Source organism: Pleurodeles waltl, chromosome 11, assembly GCF_031143425.1.
Source record: "Pleurodeles waltl isolate 20211129_DDA chromosome 11, aPleWal1.hap1.20221129, whole genome shotgun sequence".
Classification (NCBI taxonomy): Eukaryota; Metazoa; Chordata; class Amphibia; order Caudata; family Salamandridae; genus Pleurodeles; species Pleurodeles waltl.
The window spans coordinates 586,812,730-586,829,550 of record NC_090450.1 but is presented as its reverse complement, the minus strand read 5'-3'; the positions used below and the strand labels follow the sequence as shown (position 1 = coordinate 586,829,550).

Below are 16,821 nucleotides of genomic sequence, written 5' to 3'. Positions count from 1 at the left end.
ACCCAGGGTGAGCAGTTTGAATTTCTCCTTCTTGAGGAAGTAGTTCAGGTCCCAAAGGTCTAGGATAGGACGTAAGGCCTTGTCCTTCTTTGGTACCAGAAAGTAGCGGGAATAACAACCACAACCTACTTCTGGCACAGGGACCTTTTCTATAGCTCCCTTGGCCAACAGAGCTACGACTTCCTGGCAGAGAAGCGCCAAATGATCCTCCGGAAGGTGATGGAAGGATGGTGGCATGTGTGGTGGAGCAGATTCGATAGGGAGGGAGTAGCCCTTCAGAATGATCAGCAAAACCCACCCATCCGTGGTGATAAGTTCTCAGTGGGGCAGGTGAAGGCGGATCCTGCCTCCAACTGGGCAGGAGTGAGGGGACGGATTAGAAGGGTTTGGAGGCTGCATCAGGACAGAGGTGGACTGGATAGACCTCTGGTTCCCTGTCCCACAGCCACGTGGGATTCTGCGTCCTCGGCCATGCATAGGCTGGCCAGCAAGCGTGGCACAGTGGCTGAGTGGAGGATGAGACAGGGCGCCCCCTTCCGTGCCCACGAAAGGGGTGAAAAGCGGACTATGGTGTGCGAGAGGCTGAGGAAAGACCGAGGGACCGAGCTGTAGCTAGGGAATCCTTGAATCTCTCCAAGGCAGAGTCCGCTTTGTCTACAAAGAGACAGGTGCCATCAAAGGGCATGTCCATGAGTGACTGTTGGACATCCCCAGAGAAAACAGAAGTGTGTAACCAGGCGTGGCGCCACAAGGCCACTGTCGTTGCAACCACTCTGCCCAGAGAGTTGGTCGTATCCGGCCCACAACGGATTGTGAACTTCGCAGCGTCACTCCCATCGTTCACTGCTTGGGAGACGATAGCACAGGCCTCCTCTGGTATCAGCGGCAGAATTGTGCAACCGTATCCCACAGGGAGTGGATCTAACAACCCAAAAGGGTTGCAGTGTTCATAGACCGCAGCGCTAGACTGGAGGAAGAAAACAACTTCTTGCCAAACTGTTTCCAGTCTTTTGGATTACGTATCCGGGGGTGCAGAAGGGAATGCGCCTGAAGAAGAGGAAGCCTGGACAACAAGACTCGCAGGCGTGGGGTGTTGAGACAGGAATTTTGGGTCATTTGGAGCGGGCTGATGGCCGCATGCGATAGTCCTGTTCACAGGAGCCCCTGTGTTGGGTTTGGACAATGTACCCAAAAGGACATCAGTGAGGGCCTCATTGAATTGTAAAAGGGGTTCTGAAGTAGAAGCCCCAGGCTGAAGCACCTCCGTCAGGAGATTAGACCTGACCTCTACAGTAGGCAGCTCAAGGCCGAGGACCTCAGCGGCCCTACTGACCACCATGCGATAAGTTGCTTCCTCTGCCGTAGCCACGGTAGGAGGAGACAGCATGCCAGCATCAGGAGAAGTAGCCAGACCACTGGCTTTGCCCAAATCCTGTGCCCAGTCCATAGCTGGGTCATCCTGGTATTCATAAGGGTGCAGGGACCCCTCCAATTCCCATTCGGAAAAGGGTCCGAATCCGACCTGGGGCGAATAGGCCGCACTGAAGCCGAAGTCTGTCGACGCCGCTCTGACTGAGTCGTCGGGGATAAGAATCGCGTCGATGCCAATAGTGGCCACTACCGGCGCCGGGGAAGGTCTCGAGGGTGCGACAGGCGCCAGTGCGGATCCGAAGGTGACCTCGGTGGCCGGGGCCAAAGCCGCCGGCGCCGAGCCCCTTGGGCCCAAAGGCACTGTATTGGGGTCGGCCAAAAAGGAGGTGCATGGCCTCGTAAAACTCTTTTAGTTGGGTGGGGGTCGCTCCGGCTTGGGGAAACTCAGGGAAGCGTGGAGTAGACCCAGACGCAGGCTCCGAGGACGGAGGCCTAGAGCATGGACGCTCTTCTTGCATCACGTCGGCCGAGCAACGGGGCAAAGTCGGAGAGTGATGGGACTTCTTACCTTGACCTGAGTATTTAGAAGAAGACGAGTGGTGATGACTCCGTGGCCGTTCGAGACCTTTCTCTCGAGCGAGACTGGGAACTACGCGGAGTCGAGTGCCGGGCAGCCATTTGCTTTAGGGACTGCTCCCTCCAAGCCTTCGGGTGCATGGCCCGACACTCTGAGCACGACTTCGGGTCGTGGTCGCGCTCGAGGCACCACACACAAACGCGATGAGGATCCATCACCGACATCGTTCGATGGCAGTCCTCACAAGGCTTGAACCCAGTCTTTGGGGACATCCTCGACGCACCAAAGTTCGCACACAAAAAAATTGACAAAACGGTTGAATTTGGCCCAAAAAATAGCAGAGGGTAGCTCTTCTCTGGATCAGCACGTGGTGCGGAAACATAAGAACTGACATCACTGCACGAGGCGGTGTCTATGTACTACTCCCGATCATCACGGCGACCACCACGACTGCGACGCCTGCGGAGGCGACCGACGCCACCTACCGACGCACAAGGGTATTGCTCGAAGAAAAATCTCCGGATCCAGTCTGACGCCTAGTGGAAAATTCAAAGGTAAGTAATCTGCAACTAGAAGTCTCTATCAGATAAATCTTTTAAGACAGATTTGTGGCAGGAAGTGATGTGTGTAAGATTTTCTTTATAATAATTTTTTTTTTTTAAAAGGACTATTTGTACAGCAGGAGTTCTAACTGTGTTGACTATCTTTTTCAATCTAGGGCTTGGACTAAGGTTAGACCCGCAGTATGGGTTGAATATGTTGTGGCATAGGTGCATCCAAGGTAGTGGTACTTTCTGTCCTTGGGAAATTCTCCTTCTAACACCCCCTTTTGCCAACTTCTAGAATATCGTATGGCTGCTATTTCCCCTAATGGTCTTTCTAAGAATGACCTCAGTGACAATCTTGTGCTGCAATTTCTAGACAGCGTGGGGATAACCCATTATGAAGCCTGAGTAAGAAAGTCAAAATTGAGGTCTTTAAATAAATGATGTAGACTGTTGACAGATTTTGTCACCCTAAGATGACAAAGAATCTGTCAGTCATTCAGTGATCAGCATGTTGAATTAAGGTTTCACAGATATCTTGCAGAGTCCATTTGTTTAAAGGTCCAGCAAGAGTTTAGGTGCCATCGTCTTCAACAACTAGACTTACTGAATATTGTTGATCCTTCGGCAACGACCAGGGAGAAGGCCTGTTCTAGGTGACATGGAGAAGGCCATTGGAAGCTTTACAAAGTTAGCTATAGAAATGTTTTAACCAGTTAATTCATTAGCTCGAGGATTCCAGTAAGGATTATAAATGCCTGTAATAACTCTTCCTGCATGCAACCACAGAAGGAACTGAATGGATTTAACAACTTTATAATGTAAACATGAATCCACTTATGAGGGTGAAATGGAGAGGAGAGGGAACAAACTCATAATTCCTATACAATATTATGGACTTTTGATCTCACTTCCAATGTTTTGTGGGTTGAATTTCATGTCTAAACCTGCACACATCTGACTGCTGAGAGTCTCTCATTCAAACTACTGAAAAACTTCCAGGCTGTGTAGCAGTGTGCAATTAGCCTTGACATTCAGCATAACTGTAAACAGGATTCACAACTGTAAAAAGGGCTTTGTATGATCCGTACCAACTCCAAATACCTTCCTAAAGTAATGTCTCAGTTTCACCTCAATCAATCCATTGAATTGGCAGTCTTATTCCCACAACCAGATTCTGTTGCAGAAAGGGCTCTTCATATATTAGATGTTAAAAGAGCACTTATGTTGTATATTGATAGACCTAAAACTTTTAGAAAATGTAAGCAATGTTTTGTTGATTTCTCACCTCTACACAAAGGCAGCCCTATATCCAAATGAGACAAAGCCGCTGACTAGCTAAACATTTCTGTAACAGACACATGTGTAGTGGTGCATAGTCTAATATGGCAATTAAAGAAGCCATCATCCCCAGAAGATGCATGACTATCCTCACTGTGAGTTGTTGGTTGGTTTGAAATTAGGGCACTATTACCTGAAAGTACTGGATTCTCGTGGGATTGGGGTAGGCTAATCCTTTTGTGTATTTAGGATTGCTCATAAGTATGGTTGGACCTGTGATGGATGTAGGTGAGACTTGGGAATGTTGACAGAGAATCCTAAGCTGTGTAGTAGATCTATTGTCATCCGAGTATGTTGTTGACATTGGTGATGAGTGTTGGCTTTGATGAGCCAATCGTCCAGATATGAGAATACATTAATATTTTGTCTGCATAAGTGATCTGCTACCACCACTAGCATTTGGTGAATATTCGGGGTGGGGTGATCACTCCAAACGGGAGAACTTTGAATTGGTAATGTTTACCTTCTATGACGAATCTTAAGTATTTGCGAGGAGCCAGGTGTATTGGTATGTGGAAGTATGCATCCTTTAGGTTAAGAGTATCCATAAAGAAGTCCTGTTGGTTAAGAGGAATTACCTTTTGTAAGGTGACCATATGGAAGTGTTCCGATAGAAAGGGTTCGTTTAAAGGCCTGAAGACTAAGATTGGCCATAAAAAGCCATCCTTTATGGGGATTAGAAAGTACAGTGAGTATACCCCTGAACCCTGATGTTAATGAGTAACTGGCTCTATAGCTCCTTTGAGTAGCAGAGCTTGAACCTCTTGTTTGAGTAACTTTTGGTGTTTGTGTGATAGCCTGTGAACACAAGGTAGAATGAAGGGCAGGGTAGTAAAGAGCTCCAGGCAATAGCCATGTTGGATAATGACCCATTTATCTGATGTGATGGGTTGCCATTTGGGTAGGGAAATTTGTATTCTGCCCGACAGGTTTATGTAATTGGGGGGTAGAAAAGGGTAGCCACTGCTTGGTGGAGGGTATTGATCCATCGGGGAGGCAACCTTACCCCTACCTCAAGTGTTGTTAACTTTATAGGAGCCACAGTAGTAGCCATTTGAGTATACGTCCTGAGTCTGTTTGTGCTGTGATGTAGAGGTCTCAGAAGAGGTGAATTTAGAGGCTCCACTGTAACCTGGGTGATGAAAAGTGCCACTGGAAGCAGGTGTATGGAGGGACTCCCATAGCCTTAGCTGACTAAGTGACCTTTTTAATTTTTTTCTAATGTGGAGTCCACCTGAGGACCAAACACAGCCTGTTGAACCTCAGATTTAAACCCAGAGACTCTGAGCCAGATGTGACTCTGCCAGGAAGAAGGACTGTTGTGCTGCTGAAGGGCTGCCACTCTGCTGGACTTCAGCTTTGCTATGCTGACCTGTTGCCTGATGCCATCTGCCTGGGTGTGAATGACTAGGTCTGCATCACTTGAACGCTCAACCCAGAAAGACTCCAAGGGCTAGTTGGCTGGCTTCCTGTTTTCTGACATCTCAGGGAGATAAAAGACTTCCAAACACTCTGCGTCTGCACCTGGACTCTGTCATCTATGAGTCTACCATGCCAGGCAGTGCCACCACAGTCCTGGACCCTTGGAAGGGGGTTTAAGGTGTTTTCTCAGCAGATCAAACGCCTTTGATGCTGAGCAATGCATCCCCGACAAGAACCTGCCCATCGCCTCAGCTGAACGGCGCATATTTGAGCAGAACCACCACATTGCTGCTGTTGCATGGATTGGACCCATCGAAACATACTAGCATTGCCCCTGCATCTTTGGTTTGACACATCACCTTCGAAACTGCCACTGCGTGATGCTTTTCCTGCAGCAAGTTCTCGTATCTCCCCTTGACGGCAGCCTCAACGACACTATGCATCGCAGCTTCACTGCTCATAGGTACCAACGCATTGTCTTGACTGCACAACGTATCCACGACACTGGCTTTCGCATTACAAGCCCCATTGACAGGATCGTCGACGCAGCAGGACCTCCCACTGCAGCCCTGCTGCATCTAGGAATCAATGCATTGCCTTGGCTGCCTGCCTTATCTTCGACGCACATCCATGCAATGCTCTCCTACCAGAATTTAAGGTACTTTGGTACAGTGGGCCTAAACTCGGACACTGTAGCTGGCCCATGCTTCATTACGGTTGGCCTAAAATTCTGACTTCAGCCCGGTCCCATGCAAACAAATATTCCCAGTATCGCTTCTCTTTACTTAAAGCTTTGAAATTCAATATCCCCTGCTTCACTTATTGGATTTTTGGTCTTGTTTTATTTAATTAATTCAGATCTATTTTACTAACCGGGTGTGGAACATTTTTGTGTGGTTTTTTCACTCTTTTACTGTTTGATGTGTTGCACAAATACTCTACACATTGCCTCCAGGTTAAGCCTGACTGCTCTGTGTCGAGCTACCAGAGGGTAAGCACAGATAAATTTAAGGTTGGCTTGAGTCCTACTCTGACTAAGACTGTGGTTGCTGTCCGACCCAATGAACCACCAACCAACGTGTGTGTTTGGAGTTTCCCACGCCCGGAGATTCCACAGTCTGGACAGAGAACATATTTTTCTCAGCTTTATATTAAGAAGTTTACTGATTGGATAAAGGAAAGGAAAATGTAGGCATCTGTTCATAAAGTGTAGTACTCCAGAATCACATGCTCTATATACTTTTTCAAATAGTGTTGGGTTTGGATGTTGTTTTTGAAAAGAAAGTTTCAAGTTACAAGATGCACCTTGACTCTTCCCTTATTTGACAATGCACAGAGGCAACAAAACTAGTTTAGATTATATTTTGCACACCCTGTGTGAGCAGCATGGAGTGGTGAGTAAGGAAACGATGGAGGACATGTGCAATGGTAAAGGACGTTATTTAGTAAAGAACAAGATTTGTAATCGAAGCCACACACTTCCGGGGAGGACGGTGGGCACATGTGAATCTACAGCACTACACCCTACAAACAGAGCTTGCAGGATAAAAAATAATTTCTGTTCATAGCATGCTTAGCTGTAGATACACATTATATGTATGCATGTATGTAGATATATTTATAAAGCGCATTCCGGCTCACAAAGAGCTTCGAAGCGCTAACATAGGTAAAACAAAAGTCACTACACTCAGAGAAAACCCAACCCATAGAGAAACAAAAATAAAAATGAGTTAGGAAAGAGACACGTTTTAATCAACTTCCTAAACCGTAAATAACATGTTTCAGCCCTGATATTGAGAGGGAGGGTATTCCAGTACTTGGCAGCAGCCACAGTAAAGGCTTTATCACCCCACTTCGCTCTATAAGTGCGGGGAACATGAATATAGCAGGCTGATAATGATCTAAGATGCCTCTTTGGTTTGTACCAGCCTAATTTAGCAGACAGATATTTAGAGCCTTGGCCATGCACAGCTTTAAAAGACAGGCAGAGGGATTTAAAAGTAATCCGCTGAGCCACTGGAAGCCAGTGCAGTTGTCTGAGACTACTTCTCACAGAGGTCCAACGTAAAAGATTGAGAACTGCTCTGGCAGCTGAATTCTGAACCAGCTGTAGCCTGTTAAGAAGGCCTTTGTCTAAATTGAGAAACAAAGCATTACAGTAATCCATTTTAGATATTACCAAGGCTAGAGTGGCGGCAACTCTCCATTTGTGCTGAAGAAAAGGAAAGACTTTCCTTAACATTTTAATCAGCCATAGACCAATTTTAACCATATGATTGACCTGATATTTGAAGGATAGTTGATTGTCAAACATAACACCCAAATTTTTGCTAACATTAGAAGGGGTAGGAAGAGAACCACAGTCTAATGTCCACCAGCATGGATTCCAATATTTAACACCAGTTCCGAAAAAGAGAATTTCAGTCTTCAAAGCATTCAATTTCAGCCAATTAGATCCCATCCAATTGCTAACTTCCTTCATACAAAGGTTAAAACGGTCCGCCACCACCCCCCAGTTTTTATTAACAGGGATAATAAGCTGAATATCGTCTGCATATGAAGTGGGGATAAAGCCAAAAGAACTAACCAAATTGGCTGGCAGGGTAACATAAATGTTAAACAAAGTAGGGCTTAATGAGGAACCCTGTGGAGTCCCACAAGGAAGAAGGTAAGGTGTGGAATCGAAGTTACCACATCTGACCGTAGTCCATCTGTTAGTTAGAAAAGATTCTAGTAATTTCAAGGCCCTATCTCGAACACCTGTTTGATAGAGACGGGCTATCAGAATCTGGGAAGAAATAATATCAAAGGCTGCAGATAAATCTAACAGGACTAGGATGGCACCCTGTCCCTCATCCACAAGTCTACGAATAGAATCAGTGGAGGAGATAAGGGCCGTTTCCGTACTATGATCTTGAAGCCATGCTGCGAAGGATCTAAAACTTCCACTTCCCCCAGAAAATCCACTAGTGCCTTAGTCATGATTTTCTCTAAGATCTTGGCAAAGAAAGGAAGGAGCGCAATTGGCCGTAAATTATCAAGGTCCTGCACGTCTCCAAGTGGTTTCTTCTTTACAGGGACTACTAAGGTCTCCTTCCATCTAGAAGGAAAACATCCAGATTTAAGAATTTCCTGAAAACTCGGAATGAGAATCCAAGCTATATAGTCAGGGATCATATGAATCACTGAAGGTGGACAAGGATCTAACGGAGAGCTAGACTTCATATTCAAAATTAGTTTACTAAGATCGTCATGAGACGGGCAAGGAAATCAGACAAAGTTACTTCGCTAGCTAACGAGTGAGGAGAAATACAGGGAATTAACTCCCCACTGACATCAAGAGGGGCAAAGTTAGCATAAGAGCAAAGGATCTTGTTTTCAAAATGCTTTGCAACCTTGTCACAGTACTCTTGTGTATTTACTAAATCAGGTGGCTTAGAAGGGGTGGATAATTCCTTGATCACCTTAAATAGCTCTCTCGGGACACTCAAAGCTTCCTGGACCTTAACCGTATAAAAGGCCGACTTGGCCTTAAAACGAGCCGCTCTATAAATTTTAAAGGTAGACTTGAGTAGCTCCCTTTCCTCAGTGCCAGGATTTAATTTCCACAGTCTCTCCAATTGACGGCATTTCCTTTGGAGAGTCTTCAATTCACTAGTAAACCATGGTTGGTTCAGCTTATTCCTATTAGTGGGCTTAAGAATCTTAGGAGGTGCCAATTGAGACATAACAGTCTCCAGGCCCTGATAAAGGCCATCAAGAGGGGGCAGAGAGAACTTGTTGTCCTTTACCAGGGTATTTTCTAGAGCTGGTATCAGCTCTACTTATTTAATTTGTTTCCATGGTCTAAATACTTGATTCTCCTTATTACAAGGGGAGGGGCGAGTACACTTCAATTCCGTTTTAAATAGCAGGAGATGATGGTCGGTCTAACTTATGACTAGACTGTAAAGCAGTACCCTTCTACAAACAGTGCCAGGCATGTGGATGATGCAGATTTCAAATAGTATCCTGAGGATCGTTTGACAAACCATGACCTGTTGTCTTGCTAAGAGATGCAAACAATAATGTTTATTGAAGGTGTGTGGGGTTGACCAAGCAGCTTCTTTGCATATGCTCAGAAAAGCAAAGATTGTTGCCTTCTTACGTATAGAGTGTGACCTAGGGGAAGCAAAGGATCTCTCATTTAAGCTTTATGATCTCAAGGTTAGATGCATTTGACTATCCACCTGGCAAAGCCTGTTTAGAGATGGGCTGATACTTGTGGGGTTTACCAAATGCAACCAACTGGTCAGTTTTTCAAAAGAGCTTAGTCCTGTCAATGTAGTGCATCAGTGCCCTTTTGACATTTAGAGTATGAAGGGCTCTTTCTGCTACAGAGTATGTCTGAGGGAAAAAGACGTGGAGCTCTATGGCTTGATTGAGGTGCAAAGGAGAAACCACCCTGAGGAGAAATTTTGGGTTCATCCTGAGTACTACTCTATCTTTATGAACCTTAGTGAAGGGTTCTAGTAGCGTGAAGGCTTGCAACTCATGAATGCATCTAAGGGATGGTATGGCTACAAGAAAAGCTACCTTCCACAAAAGGTGCTGAGAAGGCAAGAACGTAAAGGCTCAAAAGCAGGTCTCATGAGTCTGGTGAGAACTATATTATGGAGGGGGTAGGGTAGATTCTGGGAGGGATGAGTTTTGAATCCCTCCACAAAGGCTTCAACTACTGGTTTGCGGAAAAGGAATGAGTGTTTCCTGTTTTGCATATAAACGGTTGCGGCTGCTAAATGGAGTCATATGGAAGTATAGATGAGACCTTACTTTTGCAGGTGAAGTAAGTAACAGGTAATATTCTTGATCATGGTTTTTAGGAGATCTAGGTTTTAGTGGTGCAAAAATGGACAATTGTCTTCCACTTTGCTGCATAGCAGGCTTGTGTGGTAGGCCTGTGCGGCTCCTGTAAGGTGTCCATACATTCCTGTGGGCACATAGGTAACCAAACTCTAGGACCGCAAGTGCCAAATCACTAGACTGAGCTGCTTCAGGTCAGCATGCCTGATTTGGCCTTGACTCATAATGAGAAGATCCTGGCCTGTTGAGAAGCTTCTCTTGGGGGCTGATTGACATCTCCAGGAGTGCTAAATACCAGGGCTGTCTGCCTCACGTGGGGGCTACAGGGATGAGAGTCAGCGAGGTTTGCTGCATCTTCCAGACTACGACTGGAAGGAGGGGGAAAGGTGGAAAACTGTAACCAAATAACCCTGAGCAGGTGAACTATAGTGCATTGCCAATGGACTGTGGGTATGGTTACCTGGAGGTGAAGTTTGGGCATTTTCCATTCTCAGGGTGGTAAACAGTTCTATATGTGTGTGCAACAAAGCTGAAAGTTATTGAAGTAGGACTTGCAGGTAGATTACCCACTCGTGGACTTGTTGCTGAGTCCTGCTGAACAGATTGGACAGGTTGTTGTCCACCCCTAGAAGGTACTCTGCCATGAGATTAATGCAGTGGTCAAGTGTCCACTGCCTTATCTTGTGTGCCAGTAAAGACGGAGAGAAAGTGATTACCGCCCTGTTTTTTGGAAGCAGTACAGAGATGTCATATTGGCTGTTCTGATTAGTACCACTTTGTCATGAATCAAGGTAAAGAAAGCTTTGAGGCAGAGATGCATGTCAAGGAGTCTGGAGGGTCTTTTTGGTGTGGAAGGTCAGACAAGCCTTGCACATGGCGTCATCATGGTTTGGGAGAGACAGAGGTTACAAACCTCATCAGACTACTGAAATTTGGTGTGGCACTGGGACACTATTGGGGTGGCATTTATTTCATCAATGTGAGGGCATGTTTTACGGAGACATTGTCTTAGACAAGTGCACGTGGCCCTGAAAAGAGTGTCTCTAGAGGTCACCACTAGGAAGAACTCTGATGACAAAGGCTTTTCCAAAGGTTCGGAATCAAACTGCACCTTTTGTGCCTGAGCTGAAGCGTAGGGAATGGGATGAAATTCTGAGTCCCAGGAGTACACATCCAAAACCAACGGCAGAAAAAATAAAAATAAATCTAACTTGGAGTCTGTGCCTATTCACATTGGTGACTAAGGGTGAAGTCACAATGCATCTTGTGACTCAAAAGAATTTCTTAAAAGAAAAACAACTTGAAAAAGGACAGCACTATATTGCAGCAGCCTGCCAAGCATGTGTATCTACAGCAACACATGCTATGAAAAAATCATTTACTTCCAATATCTCATGATGCTCGGAGAATCATCATCAAATGCTTTTCAACAGATGCCACAATACAGGCTCTCTACTTCTTAACCATACCAATTTAATTGCTACATGACTGAATTATTGGCAAACAACTCATTTTCCACTATGTTTTCAGTTGGGAACAGTATGTCAAAGAGGTTAAACAGTAGAGAAAAGGCACAGTTCTGCAAGAGATGAGCTCGGCGTGGTGACAGGCACTGGCTCAATGACAGGTATGGGGCAGTGTATAGATCACAGGAGAGGAAGATACCACAGAGGTAGGAGTGGTGTGGCATCTGTTATACAGAATGTCACAATCCTTAAAAGAAAAAGGAGGTGGATGTATTTCTGACCAAGGATAACAATGCATGAAGCATACATACTTATAACAAATAATGAGTTCATGTATCTCCTGCACAGATCTATGAAGAGCTACCACTTGTTAACATCCTGTATGAAGGGATGCTCAGCGGAATGACTGTTTGGGTCCACTTGAAAAAATTGTAGTGGAGAACACCACAACCAAACCTTCTTATGAAGGTTTGGGCTACATTGCTTTGCTCTGTTCGCTAACCTGCTTTGCTCTGCTCGCTTAAAGCCGTTCAGGATGCGCTTCAAGTAAGGGTATTTTATTTATGGCCACTCCTCTGCCTCTCACTGTAAAGCTCCATGTAAGTATGCCGGAGGGCCTCTGCAAAGTGATAGGTGAGCGTCAGTTGTGAATAAAGGAGATAAAATAATTTTTACATCTATTCTGTTTACAACCTTCATTTCCGTGCAGGCACACAGCCCTCAATCTGTAGGCAAAGTTGTGAGGAAGACTTTCAGCACATAGCAAGAGCTTTGTTATGTTTATACTCACAAGTCATCGAGAGAGCCGCCCTGTCTACGGCTAAGTGGACTTCTTTGCAGGTCCACAATGTCAGTCTGCAGCGCCATCATTTTACCAACCAACTGCTCCACTTCTTCCTCCTATTGGCAAAGGATACAGTTGATAAACGGATTTGCATTTTGATGATACAGACTGTCTATACCCACTTTCATCATATTAACCCAGCAGCACACTCAGAATTTGAGTTTATTCGCATCTGTCAATATACAATCACACTTGGGAATGCAGCACACACTCTAATTACATCATCATTCTACAACCTACTCCTTTCAAAACACCACTGCTCTGTAAAAACCCCGGATATACTTCTCATTTCCTCAAAACCTACAACACTCCTGCACCACCTCCCCCTAAACCCCACATAAGAACCACAACTACACTAAGGTTTCCTGTACCTACTCTTTATATAATCAATATGCTACCATAACTATGAAATTTTTCAAATTAATCTGCAGGGGCACACCCTCATCCAGTACTCCTTATCCTCAGTCAATCTTCCACCATATTTGCAACATCTTTTTTCACTCCACTCAGGTGACAGCCTTGCATCTTTTCACAACCTCCTTGTTTCTACACACATTCATGCAACAATACCACACACTCACTGTCACCACATATTTTTTAAGTGTCTAATTTTGAAGGCAGGACCTCCCACACTTACACCACTCTTTCACACACTTTCATGCCATAGACTCACCTCCACAACAGTCATTTCCACACTAAACTCGCCATTCTTCACAAGGTCCTTTGCATTAGCCCACTCCTCAAATACATTAGATAAACATCCCCAACACATCTCAGTTTTTCTTATACTGTCTGATAGGATCTCTTGGGATAAACACTCGTACATAAATACAAGTAAAACAGGTCTACTAAAGCACTGGGTACAGCTGACCTACCTGAAAGTCCACCAGCACAGCTAATACACAAATTAGTTTAGCAGGACTGTCATTAATTTAGGTGGACTTCGTTCCTTCAATTCAATCACTATTATACAAAAGCAGGGAAGATCAAGGATCTAAGGAAGCACCTCTGGCTCATGCTCAAAGTATTAATAAAGGTGCTAGAAAAGGATTCTTATTACACTCGAAGTGTTTTTCAAGATAAGTTGCTAACATGTGACCAAACTAGTGCTTAAGATTTGTTACACTATACTCATTAATGAGCCTTAAATGGTTTCTGTACAAATTTTCTGCCCATAAAACTGGAAATTCTTCATGAGACCATGTCAGGGTTGATGACTCAGTCCACATAAACACAGCAAATTGCACTTTATGCCACCACCCTTCTGTCCCTATCACTCCATTCTGCTTGACCCTCCCTGAACAAAGCCATCCACAGTTACCCACTCTTTAGTCTCCAGTACCCTGCAGTTTGTTGCTGATACACACCCGTCCGCATAGTTCCACTGCTTGCTCCATCTCCCTCCAGGCCGACAGAAGCTTTTCAGATGCTGGAAAGATTTGGAAGAGAAGTCCAATTGAAAAGAACCTCAACAAATCAAGTGATTAGAACTTTAATGTCAACTATAAGGCAGTAAAAACTGCTTGAATATACAGAAGGAAAGAGCCTAAAAACAAGCCAAATGCTACAAAACAGAAAGCTAGAATGTAGCAAGCCATGCAAACCTTGACTTGTCACCCAGAGACATTTGAGACATTGCAACTGAGAGAATATATTTAGAGGGCTTAAGGAAGTATTGCCTCTAGAACATACTTCTTGCAATAACAAACTAACTTCATGTAATGCTCCTCAGGCCTCCAAAAGTCACCTTAATGGAGACTATCACTAGAAAACAAAGCAGGCCACAGATGCCATCTGCAACAATTGTGTGCTGGATAGGATGCTACTTTTGATGAGCATACTTCTTGAATGGTATCTGGTTTCTTCCCACAGTCGAGGAGGAAGCAGAGAGCGCAAAATGAAACCTGCATCAATCGAGGCAAAACCATGTGCAAGGATTCAAATCTCTTAATGCAAGTGGCTAGAGTAGTACACAGAGCATTCTGCTGAAAAAACAACAATGAAACAATAGCTCAAGCCTGCACACAAATAACGATAACACATATTCTGGACGTCAGACCCTGGCATAGTCTAGGATGCCCTTTTGGACACTGCTGCCATTGTACTGATATTTACAGAATGCCCCGATACCATGGCGGAGACCACTAGAATCATTTGACAAGAAAATGCCATCAACCTTTTCATTAGGTGGGGAAAACGAAAGTTTGAGAAAAGGATCAGGGAAATGTTCTGTTGTAGTTGGTCAGTGTTTTGTGTTTTCTTTGTCCACAAACAGATCTAATGATGGTGTGTACAAAAGCAGATAAAGGTCACTTGGTATGTTACGTTTTACTCCAATATCACCACATAGCATCTTGCGTAGCAATTGGTGAGCTGGTCTACTTTTCATTTTCCTAATCCTGGCAGATGCTATGCTAACAAGATGAGCTAAAGCCTGCCATTGCACACGTCCTCTTGGTGTTCTCCCAAAAGTTAGGCATCTTAAGACCCTTGAACCAAAATGAAATACGTTGCTGTGGTTTCACCCATCATGCTTAGGACCAACTCTTGCCACTTGTGGGGGTAGAAATACTTTCAAGGCCATCGTGGCAACCCTTCATTCCAAAATACTGGATGTGAACATAATTCTTCCTGAGATGAGATAGTGGCCCCTCTGATTCGCGGCTGTAAAGGATGAAAAAAATGCAAGCCCTTCAAGAGGCAGCTTTATTGTTTCCACTATTAAGGGGCACCATGAATCAGGTTAAGAGAGAAACACTGCCCTTTCAGTCTTCCAAAATGTATGTCCACTGAAGCGGAAGCTCTTCTTGAAGCACTCCCCTTCAGAGTCTGCACAACCTCAGCACAATGATGTAGGGCAACATCAGGTCTAGAAATACCAGGTATGTTTCAGGAGTTTCTGAAGGAGTTACTAGTGAATTCCGAAGCCGTTTGTGAAAAGCCTTGAATCTACTGCCTTGCTGGAGGCACTCTGTTTAAGATTGTGCCTAGCTCAATTCCTAGGAAAATTATGAAAATTAGAAAAGTGAAGCTAGACTTTTAGAGGTCTACTGCAAGTGTTGCGTAGGTTCTCATTATCCTTATGAAACTACTGGATTTGGGCGGCAGAATCACCTGTACTGTGGGGGACTGAATCTTAGCCCGCACCATGTGACAACTGTCGGTCTAATCCGGGTTTTGTTCTGGCTAACTAGCAGTGCCTCATCTCTACCCAAGAGCAGGGATGATTGGGCAACGAGGCGCATGACACAAATGACTCCTCAGGGAAATCGTGGTCACTCAGATCTCATCCGTTTCTCTCAGTTACATTAGTCTCACATATGCAAGGACAATCAGAGGCAGAGTATAGTTCAAAAAGGTTTACTGAAGTAACTACATCCTAGATAATAAACATGTATTGCAATAACTAGGACGATGAAGCACAACAAGATTAAAATTGTCACAAGGAGAGTGAAACAAAAATAACGCTACCATATTGTCACTAAGATCATTAGGAGTAGTTCCTACCAAGGCTATGTTAGAGCACAACATGTTAAGCTCCAATTCTTCCCTTTAGGTTTCCCCTGGGAAGAAATCATCCTTCATACCTGAGCAAGAGGCCCGTAGTCTACATAAGCAGCTGCAGCGAAGCAATCAGCATACAGCTGTGGTTATCTGGCTGGAATCTCCCTCTAATGTACATGGGCCAAAGTAGTGTTTTTATAATAAAACAGCTGGTGTTCCAAGAAAGGATCCCCACGTAAGAGTGTATATGTTTCTGTGAACATTGGAGACAGAGTGTGCCACTTTTGCTGGCAACCTCTCACTACAGCCTTGAGAAAGCACAGAGTGAAAGAAATGTCTTATTTAAGAACACAGTGCTGACCTAGGCAAAGAACAGCTAAACAGAGAAAAAAAAAAAAAACAGACCGCAAATGTGGCTATTGTTAAAAATAATATAACAAAGCTAGAATAAAACATATATAGGTTAAAGTGCACAGCAGCGGGCCTAGTTTGCTAAAATAGCATCTGTTGGTGGCATGCAGTGCTGCAGATTCATATGCTCTCCACACCCCTGTCATCTAGTGTTGGGTAAGGACTGTTTGAAGTTGTTTTTTGTTCTAAGAAGCATCGCGTCACTGGATCAAGTGATTCCTTCTCGGTGAAATTGCACACAGGCATTGACTCCTTGTTAGATTGTTTTACCACAGGCAGGTGAGAAAAGGAGTGTAGAGGAAGTATAGAGAAAGATGACCATGCAAATGTAATTAGATATGTACAAGTATATACACATAGAAAGGAACTTGAACAGCCACAGGTGCACAGGGAGGAGGGAGGGCGCACATGAATCTATAGCACTACATGCCACAAACATATACTTACTGGATAAGTGACATTTTCTGTTCAATGATGTGCACCTATAGACACACATGC

At 44.5% G+C, this 16,821-nt stretch overlaps 1 protein-coding gene across 2 annotated transcripts in view; it reads right to left on the bottom strand.

Moving 5' to 3' along the window:
- The window catches only part of IKBKB (inhibitor of nuclear factor kappa B kinase subunit beta), a 419,227-nt gene that overhangs the window by 113,585 nt on the left and 288,821 nt on the right, over window positions 1–16,821 (bottom strand). For both annotated transcript variants that reach the window (XM_069214097.1, XM_069214096.1), the window contains exons 15-16: window positions 13,776–13,837; window positions 12,355–12,464 (exon numbers count right to left, since the gene is read on the bottom strand). In XM_069214097.1, the coding sequence (XP_069070198.1) occupies window positions 12,355–12,464; window positions 13,776–13,837 (172 nt within the window). The remainder of the gene's footprint in view (window positions 1–12,354; window positions 12,465–13,775; window positions 13,838–16,821) is intronic.